Consider the following 17,415-nt stretch of genomic DNA (forward strand, 5'->3'; position numbering starts at 1 on the left):
ATTCTGAAAAAGCTATTTCACACAATAGAAGTTTATATACTGTACTGAATTTATACAAATCGGCAAATAACATTTTTTACATACATACTGTACCTTTATTGTCTGTCTGTTGTTACCTGAATGATTAACGGCTGTTTTCATGTATTACAATAGTTATTTGTGAGTTTCTTGTTTGGGTAATGTTTTAGGTTAAAACTTTTTGTCTCACAGTACTGACTTTTTTCTCACAGTTTACAACTGAGTTATTTGATTAGAGTTACATACACTCACAATTGTGGACTATATAATGAGGGAAACTGATGTTGTTTAAAATAATATGCAGAGGAAAGCCAAGTCCTCTGTTTAGTGACCCCTCTGTGTTACAAAGCGTGTATTTTGTATATTTATCTGTGAAATACATTTGAAAAGTAACCTTCCAATCTGTCAGCAATCTCACACATAAGCATTAGCTACTGTGTGGCTTACTGTGCAATTTACATTTTCAGGTGCATTTGCCGTCTTACAGGTCCTAACTTTTATAGTTTAATAGTACAGTTTAAAGGTCAAGTATGCGGTCTCTAGTGGTAAGGTTGCAAATTGCAACCAAAGGCTCACTCCACCCCACCCTTTCGAAGCACTACGGAGGCTGACACAGGGCTAAGATGTCGTCACATTTTTGCTTCTTTGCCGAAGGAGTCATGTATTTATGAAACACGCTCTGTAGAGCAGTTTGTCCGTTTAGGGCTACAGTAGAAACAACATGGTGAATTCATGCAAGGGAAACCGAGGCGTATGCAGATAGAAACAGCTCATTCTAAAGTAATAAAAACAAACGCTTCATGATGTAAGATCTTTATACAACCCTTGACACAGTTATGCATTTCTGTCAATCGATCCTCCAAAAAATGACACACTGCACCTTTAAGATAGAACTCCCGTTCTAGCAAATCATTGTTTAAAAGCACTTTTATCCCTAATAAAGCATCTACTTATGTACAATAACAGCTTTTGTTTTAAGTAGCCGAATTAAGACACATGCAGATTGCCATGACAACAAAAACAATTTTAAAACATTCCAATACATGTACTTTGGCATAAAACCCATAAAAGCATAAACAGATAAATGTCTTTAGTATCTCAATTATTTTGCTAGATATCAGATTTAATTGAGAGAGCAAATGGAAATGTATCCTTTAGGGTTTCAGAGGAGATCTCAACAATGTCACAAACGCAGACCTGCCGAGTCAAAAGTCAATATTCATTTCAAAGCATTGGTGTATTTCTTGACGGGCTCAGATCTCATTTGGTAGCCATTCGAGGTGAGATCTTGCCAGTTTCATACATCAATGAGTGCGGAGGACCGCTGACGTCAGTACTGATATGGGTCCAGATAGTCTGTCTGGACTGACATGGTAGACTACCGACGGAGTCACCAGTGACATTTAGTGATGCATTTTAAAATGGCATTTACATTAATCTCATAAACACTACTGCGGATATAAACAAACACGTTTAATTGCTAAACTCCTTATAAAGAAGTGCACATCTTCTTAAAGCTCAACCAAGAAGTTGCTGTTATCACAGAAATGTGTCGTTTTGATCCTATGTATCAAAATAAATTCACACTGTACCTTTTGATTCAATCATTATTTTTCAGTCATTTTAGTAAATAAGGCTTAAGCAATCCATACGGCTGTCTAACTGGACAATCTTTAGATGAATGTGTATCAAAGTTTATCTCTTTCTGCAGAATAAGCAAAAGATGATTTGTTAAACTTGCTCAGTATAAATTAGTCATAAAGCAGACTGGAGGATGATGTAATGAATGGCATAAATAAAGGAAAGGAAAGCAGTGACGTACGAAACCAAAGGTAGTGGCTTCATTGACTTTGAAAACAACCATCATTCTGCTCTATATTAAAAACAACAGTGACAAATCCACTTACTGTAATGCATCGATATATCACGCTGAGATTGCAGTTACCTTATGTTTTCTTTACAATGGTGTAAAAGCAATGGCTGGAACCATAAAACAGTAAAAGCTTTCTTTTTGTGTGGCTTTGATAATCCCCCTCCACTGTAAACAAATCATTACAATGTTCCAAGCGATCCTATTTGTGAGCATTAAACATTTCATCAAACCAAATTTGAAAAAATCACGACAACACATTGAAACGAATTTAATGGATGAATCTCGGCGGGCACAAAAGCAAGAGGGAATCCATTTTCACGTTGTGAAGTGGGCAGCAGCTCTAAGTGTTTATTTTCTAGAGTCAGCAGGTGTGGAGGACGCAGTGGCATCTCATAAAGCCGCGGCACCTCTGCCAGGATAAACTATGATGATTTCTCATGCCGTTCCGCAGAGTAAATACTTCACAGTGTGCTGTCTGGGTTTCGTGCACTCCTGGTCTAAGTGTCAGATGTGGGGTTTTTTGGATTGCACCAGACTTGGAATTCAGATGCTGTGCAAACTCATGCAGAAAGCAGATGCCGCGAGAGGACTTGGATGGATTGTGGAGCTCTGTTATTGTTAGTGTTAAAGCCGGTCTCCCTCATCGGAGCCGAGAAAGAGCTGCGGTAACAAAGCGACGTGGAAAAACAAGCCTGTGCGACACCCCTGGTTCGTTGGAGGTAAAATGTTGCAGGACCGGGACATGACAGGGACGGGACTATGAAGGAAAGGACAGGGAGGTGCGTACTATCCTGATGAAGAAATGTGCGTCCCTCGCGTGCGAAAAGGGAACTATACTTCAGCATTTACCATCTCATCCATGACAGAAAGCTGTAGCACTGATTTACATATCACCTTGAAATTAGCTTAGATAAAAGTGACAGGTTCCTTGGCATTGTCTTCGGTAGCGGTGCAAAAAAGGAAATGACACTATAGACTATGATACTATTATTATATTATACTACGGCACACTATTAAACCATCTTTCAGATGGGGCAATTTGTAAGTCAAGGCTTGAACGAGTTTAATTGATTATTTGGCGCACTTGTGAACTCAAACCTACACTCGCGTGGAAATAAAAATGACAAAATCCTGATTGGAATATCAAGTCTGTTTGCTTTGGAGAGAAAGGCAACTACATAGAGAACTCGATAAGTGAGCAGGAGAACTACTGGCAATAAAAGCAACCAGCCTCATTATTAAGGTATACGACTAGTACATTGCAGAACAAATATTACTCATATTGTAAATATTATCCTTACGCCAAACACTCAAACTTTCAAATTCAGTAGGTATCTCAGTATCTCACATACAGAACGTTTGCAACCCTGACGCCACAAAAATTAGAGCAAGATTTACATTTTCATTACTCCCAGTAAGACAAACTCGTCTGACCTACAACACGTTGAAAGCTTTAACATTCCAGAACACACGTATAAACGGTAAATTTCTTCACTCGAGTCCAGAGAAGAGTGACAGAGATGAATCAGCGACTGAGTCGGTCACATTTACGCAAGCCAGAGGAGCATGCGGAAGAGTAAGTGCTGCCGTTCTTGAGTTTGTTTTTGTCCGCGAGCAGGCGACAGCCGACGGCAGCAGCTTGATTTTTTCACATCTTCGAGTGCTGTCATGTCATGGGTGTCCCGCGGCAGAGCAACCAGTTCTCCAGTCGCTGGGAAATCTAGAGGGGTTTATAAATGTAGTCAATTTCCTGAGCTAATATGCACACATCTTAAGGGAAATCAATGTCATGAATTTAATTGTGCAGCTTTGCATGTTTGTTACTATTGATTTCCATTAGGCACACATTTAGAGCAAACTCAAGCCCTTATCTTGGAAAATGGCCCAGATGCGACCAAATATGTCCTGTCGTTCTGGTTCGCAGACAGATTGGAGCGCATCTTTTCAAACAAGCACGCCAAAGTGAAACATATGACGACATACAACAAACATTTGGTGAAGAAAAAGAACAATTTGAAATAGTTAAAATAATTGTGTAATTGCCTCCATAAAAGAGGCAGACTAACAAACACAGTTCACAGCGTACCACTGCCACGTCTCTGAGCCACCGTAAAAATGTACTTTCTATACGAAAGCCTTTTAGCTCCCCTGAATGTGCAGTGGTTCTAATAACACGCTCTCATGGCTCCTGGATGTGGACTGCTGTGATCTTCCCTCAGATGCACCATACTAGTGCACATCATGAGGCTAAAGAGGAGAACTCCAGGTGTTTCTCTGGGTTCATGGCTTCTGTGAGACTCGCTCTAATACCGCGGTCATCAATCCTCTGATAGCTCAGGCATCAGAGCTTCTGGATTCTCTTTGGGATGCACTAAAGTGAAGGGTTGCCAAGCCATCCAAACACCACATTTTGTTGCTTAGTGTTTTAGAGTTATTAGCAAAATGGAAAGGTCATTTATTTAACACAGCAACACTTGCGGACAACTCTCATAAAATTTGTTACACCACAGTTTCAGTCATTATTTATTCATCATCATTTTAATCAAAACCTGCACATGACTACTCTTTCTTCTGTTGAAGATATTTTGAGAAATGTCTAAATGATCCAAATGGTGTCCCAACATTCTGCAAATTCATACAGGTTTAGAATGACATGAGGTTTATTAAATTATGAAACAATTCTCATTTTTGGTGACCTAAACGTTTAGGCTTCTAGTGACCATTATTGTTTTTTTTGTTTACATTATATTATATTCAACAATTATATTTTTATATAAATTATATATTGAGCATGTGATATAACTTGAAGTAAATTTGCTAATTTCTGGTTGCAATATTTCATTTTTAGCTGTAGCAACCCCTTCGGACAGAAATAGTCCAAATTTGCCATGCATCCTAAAAATATCCGTTTGTTTTTTTAAGTGGTTAGGGATGTTCATATGTTTGTGAAACCATTCTTATATAAAGTGTCACATTTAATTCAATGCAACGATTTCTGTGAAAATGGATTTACACATCATTGAAACAGAATTTCATTCTTTTCACATTACGAATAAGCCTCTTGTTGTCTTCTGATGTCAGTACAATACCAAAAGACAAGCATGATAAAACCTAAACCTAAGGTTCATCCAAGGTGAAAACAGAACAGGCAGGGTAACACTCCGCACAGCATTCATTACACAGTTTGTGTCTGGGGTCGTGCCCATTTTCAGACAAGTGAGTCAGAACAAGAGCCCTTGTTCACATTGAGGGAAACGTATCCGTGCCTCTTAAAAAAATGTGATTTCTAAATCACTTTCTACTACTGCGGCGATCCAAAGTTTTGAGGATATAAAGCTTCACGGGTGACTATATTAACATCATGACTGACAGCAGTTGGTTTTTCAAGTTCCTTTTCTAGACATGCGTATGACGTTTTCTCGATATCCACTCAACTTCCAAAAAAAACACAAGGGACTGAAAACAAATCACCCCGGTCAATGCGGTGTCTCAAACCCATTAATCCCTTTCGCCAAAATCGACCGATCTTTAACGTAGCTTCCATTGAAAATGGACAGCTCCAGGTCCACCTACAACTACATTCTATTTCAACAATGGATTTACACCTCAAGTCCATAGAAAGCGATTACACAAAAGAGGAAATTGATTGCGGAGCTTCAGGAAACGTGGAGAATTGCTGCGTGTTCGAATCGGACGCACCGAGCTTCACCTTTGCATTGAAGCTGAGGGCCCTAATGCAATGTAAAAAAGAGCTTATCGATCCTCTGGCCAGCGCTCCCTACTAAGCTTTCTATCAAAACACGTTCGTTCCACGCTCGGCACGGCAATATTGACTGTTGTACTCAATATTGAATAAACACAAATTGACCTAGCTCGCTGGATAAGTGATAAACTCTTACTATTGATGATGCTCAGTATAGCACAGGGGTCTCTTATTTAGGACCTCTACGACACAAAACAAGGACTTAACTGAACAAATGAGAAAAAGTAAATACTTTAACTACTATATATAATGCATCTGTGTTAAATAAATAGCTAAATGAAAATCGGTAAGTATTGACCTTCCCGTATTTTGTTCCAAACCCATAGGTGCTAAACAAATGTGTGCTGTTCTTGCCAGGTTCAAAAAGCAATAGCAGAAACGCATAATAAAAAGCAAAAACCACCTGAATAGCAGCCAAATAGTCTCTCAACAATTCACTAATGACCCATTGTCCTGAAAATAACTGAGACAAAGAGCTTTCAGTCCATAATGCCAATAGCTATATTCTGTAAAACATTGCACGATATATATATATATATTAGTAACCCCCAAAAAAGCTAGTCTTTGGCACAAAAGGCACGAATGATTGAGACTGACACCAATGTCAAATGCAATATTTTTTGTTATTTATTCCGTGTATGCTCTTTGCAAGAGAAAGACGACTTTTAGCTGTGTATTGAGAAGCTTTTTGTTTCGAGCACATAAAGCAGAACTATTTTCAAGACTCATTAATATTGACATATAGATTGAACATTATCATGTTTTAACTTCTTTACAAGTTTTATTATGCCGTATCCGGAAATGCTTATAAACGTTGAGTGTTTGGAGTAGTCTGAAATAGCAACAGCCAAGGTCTGTGTTTGTTTGGGAACGGGACTCACACTCGCACCTGCTTGTCTCATTGATTGAAGCATCTTGACTCAATTGACGCTCTTAACAGAGCTGAATATCATACACCTTACACCTTAAGAAACATCACGCATGTATAATGAATGTGTTCACTGGTGTCTTTTAAACAAGCTCACATTTTGTCACATTCATATTTTTTAATAACATTTTTTAATAAAAAACCCATAACTTTTTACCCCAACAAATAAAAGTGTTCATGTCATACGCCTCTCTCTCTCTCTCTCTCTACGTACTCCTTTCGCTCTCTTTCCGCATCACTGGAGAACTTCATCATTGCAAATCATGGAGAAGGATAACAGCACGGTAATAGAGAGAGAGAGCACTCTCCAAATGTGACAATCATTAAATTACCTCCCGTTAAATTCACCGAGCTGACGGCATCAAGAGAGCAAAGATGATTTGGAAATGTTCATTGTAAAGTCTCTCGGCTCCACAAAAACATATTGAACAGAAATGTTAAAAACAAATAGGAATACTTCTGAGCTCAGGTGTCGTTGACGATTACAACAGGACATGTTCTAAGTGCCTTTATCATTACAACGTCTTATTATTTTAATAATATATACATATTTAATGCAAGTTTTAAAGCGTCTTTACTTGCACTTGATATTCTTACCATATAAGTCGGTCAATGTGCTTGTTTGCACCTTTGGGCAAGGTACACAGATCTAGTCTGTCCTAAGAGATAGCTACACAGTGCAGGTTATGTAGATTACATAATGCTTCGTCAAATGTGAGGAATGCCTTGGCCTACTATGACATTTGTTTTTATAAATAATAAATGATCTTCAAAGCCATGGGAAGCATTAACAAAGACCGTGTTACTTTCACACCACTTGTTGAAAAGAATGGCTTGCAAATATGGATAATAATAAAACTGTGTTTTGGAAAGGTTTGGTTGATGGGTGTGTTGACTATGAATCTGTTTAGTTTAAGTTGCTTAAAAAATGAATGATTATATATGAGATATTATAATTAAAACAAAACATAAGTTCACATGAATTCTGTTTTCTTATCGTAGAAATTGTCAAAAGTGCGTTTTTAAAGTGAATTCTGACAGGAGCGTGTAGTCTATAATAACATTTCACACATACAGGTATTCACGCGCGTCATTGCGCTTCGCGTCACAGTTTGACAAATAAGGAGCGCAATATTTTCATAGATAAATATGCACATTTTCTCTATGAAACACAGCACGTTTCGCAACAGTCCGAACATTTCAGTGTTTTTAAGAAACGGAAAAATAAATGAATAAGTTAAGAACAACACGATGAGCTATTATAAAGGTAAATGAATAACTCACCATTTCTGTTTGGAGCGCGCGGGTCAAAACCATGGCACAGCTCTAAAAATTCGTCTGCAGATTCACATCCTCGCATGGAAGAGAGACGCGTGGAAATAAACGGGTAACTTCTGGGCTTTACCGGTTTCACCGAACACCCGGCGGCTGCGGGAGTTTAAAGCGACGATTATGTCCTCTCGGAGTAGACGCGCGCGCTTGGGCAGTTCCGCGGTCAGTCCGGCAGAAGCGAGCGCCCCGCAGTTTGCACAGTGAGACGCGAAGTGAAGTCTCAAGTCCCTCCTCTTTCACACCACTTCCACCTCCAGTGTGTCTTTTGCCCTTTTCAAGACACTCTTGCTTTTCCGTCCTGCTCAGTTGTCATGTGTACAAAAGTGTATGCGAGCGCGTCCCTTTACGAAAGACTTTTCTCTTATAAGCCCGTTCCTTATTAATACTAGGCTACTGGATATATCTCCTTAAAAAAGCATATGGTTCAGTTCCGTTCTTTGTCAAACTCATCAATGAAATGCCAGTAGTAACTTAGATGTAAAGTAATGAGTATGCTTATATTGTAAGCATCTGGTGCTGGGCAGTCTGCTATATTTACTTAATAAATAAATCTAAAAATGCTATTACAAACAAAGAATAAACTAGATCTAATACAAACATTCTTTTCAAGATAATTAATACGTTTGTGAAAATATGAATTATGATCATACAAAGAGAAACAAGAACTGGAGATTACTCACACAAAAATGTCAGGCAGTCATTTTTTTATTACTCAATTCAACAGGGATTTGCCCTCTTCCAGGATTTCTATCCATTTTAATCTCCATGTCTCAAACCGCAACCTCTTTCAGTTTTTCCAGCTTCAGTAAACGCATTTACATAAGACATGAAAATATGTCCACAAATTGTGGTTATGAAACCATCCACGGATGTCAGCAGGACGTGTAGTGCTTGTGTGCTGGTTAACATTTACTTGCAAACTCAACTGTTCCAGCTTGTGCACCACAGCACCAAGCCAACATAAACCAGCTAAAACCGTTGTAGAATTCGCTTAATAGGACTAGGTGTTCTGATCACACAATTTCGGCACATTTCCCACACCTTATGCGTGACAGGGGGAGCAGTCAAGAATATGAATAGAGGAAAGGAGGTCTGAGGTTTCACTGGGTTCGTCGGTTAAGCCTCCTCTGAGTTTGGGGGATATATGATTATAGAAATATATAGCATATTTATACTTACCTTTCCTTGCTATTATCAGAGAGACATCTCAAGATTTGTGTGTCCCACTTTCATCACATCCACTATCCTGGGTGAAAGATGCCTTTTGGTGAGATGCTGCTGATGCCCTTTATATGGTTCCCATCAATGCGACACATTGTCAGTTGTGCACCTCAGCCTCATTGGGTGTTTCGGTCCTTTATCACAGAACACCCTCAGCCAAGTGATGCCCATCGCAGGTTGATCGGACCTGGGTGTGTGTCGCATTGTTACAAGGTCATCTGGCTGCCCATGCTGTGTCTATCTGTCTCAACCACAGCCAGTGGCTACTTCTTTCTGCAACACTGGCCAGTTCTTGATTATCCTCCACTGGATCTGTCCTCTGAACCCCACTTCCTGTGTCAATTAGCTCATCCAGATTAGTGGCAGCAGCCTCAACAAAACTTGCTTTGCTAGTAGCTCGGTGGCATCACACCTCAACGCAACCATACGGGCCAACCCGTTGGCTAAGGCTAGTCTAGCCCCACTGGCACTGTTAATGTATGCTCAGTGCCTCCGGTTCTGTATGGCATAACATTACAACACATTATCAAAATCAACACAACATACCTGCTAACCTGTTGGCTAAGGCTAGTCTAGCCCCACTGGCACTGTTAGTGTATGCTCAGTGCCTCCGGTTCTGTATGGCATAACATTAAAACACATTATCAAAATCAACACAACATACCTGCTAACCTGTTGGCTAAGGCTAGTCTAGCCCCACTGGCACCGTTCATGCATGCTCAGTGCCCCCGGTCCCGTATGGCATAACAATCCAACACACATCACCAATTTATTACATGGTCATTTGGCATCAAATATTGTGTCCTTCTGTTTCCACCACAGCAGGGGCTCCTTCTCTCAGCAACAGTGGCACGTTCGTTGACTATCGTCAGTTGGGCCTGTCCTCTGATCCCCACTTCCTTAAGCAGCCTTGTAGTGAAATTGTAAACAAAGCCCATGTGGCAAATTTCCACCGGAAACAATGTTAATGGACTCTTCCCAAGGTACAGTCAACTCAACTATGATGACTGTCCTACTGGAGCTGGACCACAGAACCATGTCCAGCCGCAGGTTGGTCGCTGAGATTTCCTAGGGAAAAGTAAGTCTGTGGTTTAAATTAACTCGCATTTCTCAATCCCTGGCTCTACTCAGCCGGCCCGGATCTGGGGTTACTATTTCTGCCACTTCCGAATAAAGGGTTGCCTTCTTAGTGAGTTAGCCTGAGCGTTTTGGGGAATGGCATATGCTGCCACTCTCTTGGTCTCTACTGCTGCAGCCAAGCACTTTAGTACTTGATTATGGTGCCATGTGTATCTCCCCTGTGTCATGCTCTTCTGACTACCCACAAGAATATTTTTAAGGTTTGCTGGAGCTGCACATAGGTGGCAGGCTGGATCCTGTCCACACCAAACATGCAGATTTGTTGGTGAGGAATTTCTTGTTGATCTCAACAGAGAAAGGCCGCCTTCTAGAAAACAAATAAATAAATACATGTTTTGACAACCACCAAGATTACTGAACCTCCATAGTGCCTGTTGATATAAGCTATACTCTAAAAAGTCAATGGAGCGTGAGAACTGGAGGACTCCCTCAATGATCAAAAGACAGAATGAATGATATTTTTCGAAAGATTTCATTACGGCAACATATACTTTCCATGCACAAGTTTTCCTTGTCTCTTTTCCCAATATCAGTTATTTCTGCAAAACCGGTATTGCTTTCCAAAAGGTCCAGACCAGCAGCAACAGCCAGATGGATCCATTACTAAGCTTGATCTTGTATAAAAAAATACACACCCTTCAGTCGGCATCTCAACCCTCAAAATTGTATATTTTGCATTTGGCTTCCTATAGGTTTGAATGGCACCATGAGCCTGCCTTTACCTCAGAGGCTCCATGTTCACTCACACACGTTAGTCTAAATAATTGTCTTGCATAACAGTTGGAACGGTTTCTGACATGACAAACCCAAACACATTAACATACAAAGAAGGAGGGATCTCCATGCTCTTTTGTGCAAAGAGCCAAATTACTTAGGCACCTATTCATTGTTCCTGTGAAATCTCACTCCCACTCCATCTGCATGGAATTGTGAAATTCAAAAGAGTCACTTTTCTCTTCTGCATCGTGGCACAATCCCACTCGCGTTACTAGCGAAACGTGCAAACCCTGGTATTTTCCTTTATTATGAAAAACAGGTCGTCTGCTTCCCGGTAGGTATACTGTATGTAAAACGTGAGTGAACAGCTACATTCAAATGTTAGTCATACATATTTCATGATAAGCGTATATTTCAAGGTTTGTTCTTGAACTGTTATCATCCCCCAAGACAAAGCAAACACGACCAGGTGGATACATTAAGTTGCTTGTACTGTAATTGAATCCATGAAATCATGCATCAGCAATCTTACAAGCACGCGTGCCACCGTTGGCCTAAACGCAATTTACCGGAGTAAACGCTGTAGCGTGAGCGATAAGAGCCAAAGAGAAACATGACATGTTTACAATTTTATTAGCTCTATATTTTAGAAATGTTGAAGTTAAATGCATCTGTGATCTGCTTTTTGATAGTGTGCCGTCAGACGTTTCATACTCTTCAAAGAGATGACAAAATGGGGACTGAAAATTACTTCCCCACTTGCTAGAAAATTTGTATTTAATAAATAACATGCAATGCAATATAATACATTTTCAAATGAAATCATGCACACTTTCAGACGGGCTGTACACTGCACAAAGGTGAGTGTAAAAGTGGGTCATTGTAGCCAGTCTAAACTGCTCTTGTACCCTTTCACATCAAATTTGGTTTGATGTAAGTAGCTAGGTGACACAATATCTGATGAATCAAATGAAGTTCTTGTTTGGTGGTTTAAACAAAGGGCTATGCATTGTGTCTATACAAAACACGGTAACGCTTTAGATTACGGCCCTCTGTAAATTCTGTATAGTTATGGGGTACATTCTAAAGTGTACCCAAAACACAAAGGTCACAGTTATCTTAAATACAATGCCATAATTTTGGGGGCAAATGTTTAAGAACACTCGCACTCTCACCTCGAAAGGGAGGGGGTGGGATTGGAGCGAGATGTTGGTTGCAATTCGCAACCTCACCGTAAAATGGTGCTTAATATCCATATTGCTCCTTTAAAGTTAATATGGTTAAAATCTTTATTATGTTAATTTCTTGTGTTACCAAAAGTTTCATATTTCATTATTACCACTGGGATAAAGTAAAAAGTCTTTTTACATGCATACATACTGGGCCCACTTGACCCGCAAACATTGCCTGTAACAAAAACATGCACATCTTGTTATCTTCAGGATTAATTTAAAGTCAATAATCTCTGTCCTTATGTGAACGTCTAGTTAATGTAATCTCCAAACCCAAAGCTTTCCAGTCCAGATTCTTAATGGATAATAACGACTACCATATTGGAAAGGCCTCCATCTTTAGCTGCTTCCAGACAATACTTGGCACTTAACCCAGATGTTTCACTGGCTGCGAGATCAAAATGTCAATATTGATGGCAGCCTGCACGGTCATGCCCTTCCTAGCGAGTCTGGTGACAGAGCACATTGGTCAGGGTCAGCGTAATTTCTTTGATGGACATCATCAGAAGCCTGTGATGCGGTAGAGATGAGGGAAATTAAGGATTCTCCTGCAAGAGAGTGAAAGGTCGGGGAGAGGAGATGAGTCTGAGAGGCTTGGAGTCTGCTGAACCGCCGCACACTTCTTTGGCCCCTCTGCCCCCCATACTATTATCCACACCTGGCTAGGATTTCTGAGAATGCGCCTGCCGGTGCTAAAGCCAGCAAATATTACTCCTGAACCGTGAGGGTTTGCTGTAAAATCTGATTCAAAAGTTATGCGGTGCAATATGATTGGCTTTAGGTGTCCCAGCAGAAACATCCCCGTAAACAAGGACTTTTATGTTCACTTAGACTGCCAACATTTTCCATCTCGCTGTATTTTATGAGCTCTTTGCTCACGACGTACACGCGGCACAAAGTGAAGACCAAACCGGATAATGTGTTTGTATATATTTGTCCTGACCATTAAGGCACCAAGTGGCTTATACTTGATATTTAATATCTCACCCAGACAAATGCATTTGGATGAGTGGATTTTGGCTTTTACCTTATCTAGATGACAACCTTGGCATTTTTACAGAGTTACTGTAATTTCCTTCCTATAGACCATACTTTAAATTTGTGCTGCAGTTTTATTGTACAGGGTCTAAAACGTTTGGACTTGATGTGTCCACGATTGCAGGCAAGTAGTGCAAGAAGGTTTACATGAGGACTTGTTCTTTACTGAAATCGGTGGTGATAATGCCATCATTATCAGTCTCTCAGATTAAATGACCTAGTAGCAAAGAAGTAAAATGATATGCATGAGCTCTAAATTTATAATAATACATGAACCCAACATAAGATGTGGACATACTTTGTCTGGAAGCCTAGTTGGCTTTGATCATATTTTTCTGATGCTCACAGCTGATCAACATCAAACAAATGACAGAAAAAAAATTGTCCTTTTTATTTCAAATGGCCTGGCTTCTCGACATCCACCCACACATAAGCAGTTTTGCCTTTGTTTGTTCGTCTGTCTGATCCAAATTGATGTCATTGCACATGCAGCAGGTGTCTGTTTCCAAACAGAACTTTTAGTAAACTGATGGGGGGAATAAACACAGCTTTTGATGAACTAAGATTACTGTAGTTGTCATTCATTTGACTTCAAGGATAGTGCCTGGCAGACAATGGTAATGAGTTATATTATTTTGCTGTTTGCCATTGTCAGATGCGGTCTGTCTTGGCAGGTAAGACTAAAGGCCCAATTAAGGTTTCAAACACAAAATGATTCATGCAAATGTGGTCTGAATTGCATAAGTGAAACAGGCTTAAAAAGGTTTTCTGGCATAGTAACAGAAATGTTACTGGATGTGGTTTGTAAAATGCGTGTTGAGGATTTATCACAACATTTAATCCCTTTATAATCATCTGTGTCAGAATTTTCTTTCAATGAACACTTAATACAGTGTGAAGGATCAAAATATCATTTATTTCACCTACTTCAAACACCTAATTAACATCTACTTTTTGTCAACAAGGTCTACGAGAGGAAAGCGTTATTGCCAAGGTTGCCATGTCTTCGCGACAAAACTAGCCTGACGACCCCATCCCTAATACCACAATTTAACAGAGCCACTACTATACCCGAATGCATAGAGGGTCTTCTTTAAAATCACTTTTATCAAAGATATCTTAAACATAGCCTGTTTTTATAAAAAAAAGTAATTTCACCTTAAGCAAATGAGAGCTGCTTACCTTTAACCCGCAGAATACAAAAATAACCCAAAGCAGCAGTTTAAAACTAGCCTAATTCCAATCGAAAATCTAAGACTTGGCAACCCTGGTTATTGCTCTTTCACAGCTCAGAACACAACTGAACAATACTCAAAGAAGAAAAGAAACAAGAAAATGTATATAACAATTGTTGACTTGATGACATCAGTGAGTTCTCTGCAACACCTTTTAAGTGCACTTCAAGTTCACTATTAGTATACTACAGCAATGTTCAAATCTTAAAATAGTATGCTTATGTGGGAAATACGGCTGCTAGTATACTTCTAAGGGGACTGTTCAATACTACTGGAGACTACATTGGCCTACGTTTTAGTTTATGAAAGTGTACATTTACTTTACAACTTCAACACTTATACAATGCGTGTATATAAAAATACACATATTTTTAGTTGAAATGAAGTTAACTAATAGCATACTTAAACATATTTTGTAAAGTCTCATAGATGAAAACCTAAAAATTAAAGGCAGCAACTGAATTTTGGTGTTTAAGTATTACAAATTGGCTGTACAAGTCATTTTAATTCCCTTGAATTAAATAATACATTTGAATCTCAAATAACTACTCTTTACAGTCATTTTCTCTTCTTTTCTCCATTCTCTGTTCTCCATATGGTCTCGTAGCTTTCCAAGAAAAACAAATAAGATATTACAGAGATCTCCACTGGGACAGCTCTTACATTTTATCCGTCACTAACCAGTCATTTCCCTGTGAATTTTAACTTTCTGTGAAAATGTGCTTGTCAAGACATTGTCAATCATTCACTGACAGAAACTAGTTCAATCTCATCTTTACCTTCCTCTTGACAGCACTTCATGTCGATTAGACAAGAAGAGTGAGACATCTATCTTTGTTGGAGATAATAAGCCGTGTTCATTCATAACCGCCGACAAAAATAACAACACGGTTAATATGAGAAGAGACTGATTACTCATTCACTGCAGCTGCAGAGCTTGTGCGTTGTTTATAATAAAGTCTATGACAAATAAAGACTGTCTGTTTTTCTAAAGCTTCAGAATTCTGCAAAATGCTTTTCTGATTATTTAATCGTAACACATATATTCACAGTTTTTCTTGCAATTATAGCGGGCAGATCAATGCGTTCAATGTAATAAATGTAATCCAACATAAAAAACCATGACTGCTCGCTGTATGAGTCGTCTAAGTATATAGAGGACAATGTGTACAAGCTTGTCAAAGCAGCCCAGACTCTCTTCAGTTACTTTACTGGCAGATTCTGTTGGTGGGCAGCAATACATGAGGATAATTACCTCAATGATCTAACTGTGCAAGAATGACTAAGATCCGTAAAAATGCCTTTTCTTTATGAGGATTGTTAGTTTCATACTGAGTTTACATAATTGTTCAAACAAAACTAGCTATCACGCTGAGATTGCGTCACGTTGAGGTTCTGATAACCCTGTTGGCTTTAGCAATAACAACCGGCTGAATATCAATTATTCTGCTTTTAACACTACTTCCCACATGAGTACATAACTGGGCACAAAAAATTGATTTGAAATAATTTGGTTGTTAATTTGTAACAAATTCATGTTAGCATGAGAAAATAGACAGCAGAGTGATACATACAGTGTTTAAGTATCCATTTACAGAAGTCTTGCCACTGAGCGGCCATGTTTGCAATCCCAATTTCGGTTAGCAAGACCATAGTCCTACTTTTTTGAATGGGGTTAGACATATATTTCTAAAATTGCTGGCAAAAATCACAATTACATAGCATGGTGTGTTATCAGTTCTAGTGGTTGTTATGATAGGTAAAAAAGTAACCAATCAGAATTAAGTATTCCGTAGAGCTGTGTTGTAAACATATATTACATACTTGAGCGATTCACCCAACCCAAATTGTTTTGTTCATGGACTGATGGTGGTTGCTAATGTGTGTGCATGCTTTATTTTTTCTCTATGCACAATTCATTGGCCTTTAACTTTGTTTTGAGAGCAAACCGCTCATTATCCTTCGAGAGACGAGTTGGGGTCGAGGTCAGCGCAGACATTTAAGATGCTCTCCGATCTAAAATTGTTTTTTCCACACGCTCTGAAAATAGACAAATATTTTTGGACAATGTAGATGCTCTGAGGTATGACAAAATGCAATCTCGAGCGAGGTGAATTTGGTTAGAAAAGCAGAACAAATTGTTATCTATGAAATTATCCGGGCGACAAGGTGCTTTGTTTTGCTGAGTTAATTGGGTGTCATTCATCAACCGTGGACAAACAACTGCGCTGGTATAACAAGTGCACAGTCGTGCCAAAAGACACACAAAGAGAAAAATTCACGGGGCAGTGTCCAGACAACAAAAGTGGTTCGGCAGAGGATCTTTTTACAGCAAAATAAGATGTTGATGGGTTTGTGTAATCATTTGGCTAATGAGAACACACAATCTGACATTGCTGAATACTAAGCACGGTATAAAATAAACATTAGAGATTTCTCATGTGTAGAGTCAACCCAAAATGCTGGGCTTCAACCAATGGTTAGGTCAAATATGAACACTAAGTTAATTTAACCTAACAGGTGTGTCTTTCCCTTTTTGACCCATCCATGGGTTGAAAATAACACAGCATTGCTTAGAGTGAAGTTATTGGAAGCATATCTGTTAATAAAACATATTATTTTGATAAATAATTACAGCACCTTCCCAGCAAACACGCATGTCACAATGTAGCCAACCTTTTAAGCACGTTGTAACCACGCTGTTGAAACGTTGTCTTTAAACCTGCCTTAAGGCCTATTGCTTTAGATTGTGTGTATGGTGTATAGACAACCAACAAACCTCATTTAACTGTCACTGTATTGAAGCGCGAATATTAGCCTTTTAAATTTCAGATTAACAAAAGTGGTCTGAATGTCGTCTCATTTAATCTTCTGTTAATCTAGATTCTGTTAGGGAAAACAACTAAGATTTTTTGGTA

At 39.1% G+C, this 17,415-nt stretch overlaps 1 protein-coding gene across 4 annotated transcripts in view; it reads right to left on the reverse strand.

Annotated features, from left to right (window-relative positions):
• htr4 (5-hydroxytryptamine receptor 4) overlaps positions 1-17,415 on the reverse strand; it is a 100,715-nt gene that overhangs the window by 69,472 nt on the left and 13,828 nt on the right. For 2 of the 4 annotated variants that reach the window (XM_079479654.1, XM_079479653.1), the window contains exon 1: positions 7,867-8,100. The exons of 1 other annotated variant lie outside the window; for it this stretch is intronic. In XM_079479654.1, the coding sequence (XP_079335780.1) occupies positions 7,867-7,942 (76 nt within the window). In that variant the 5' untranslated portion in view covers positions 7,943-8,100. Of the gene's footprint in view, positions 1-7,866; positions 8,103-17,415 lie in introns of those variants that run through there. One more of the 4 variants, XM_079479655.1, reaches the window with a different exon arrangement.

This window comes from Barbatula barbatula, assembly GCF_947034865.1.
Source record: "Barbatula barbatula genome assembly, chromosome: 18".
Lineage (NCBI taxonomy): Eukaryota > Metazoa > Chordata > Actinopteri > Cypriniformes > Nemacheilidae > Barbatula > Barbatula barbatula.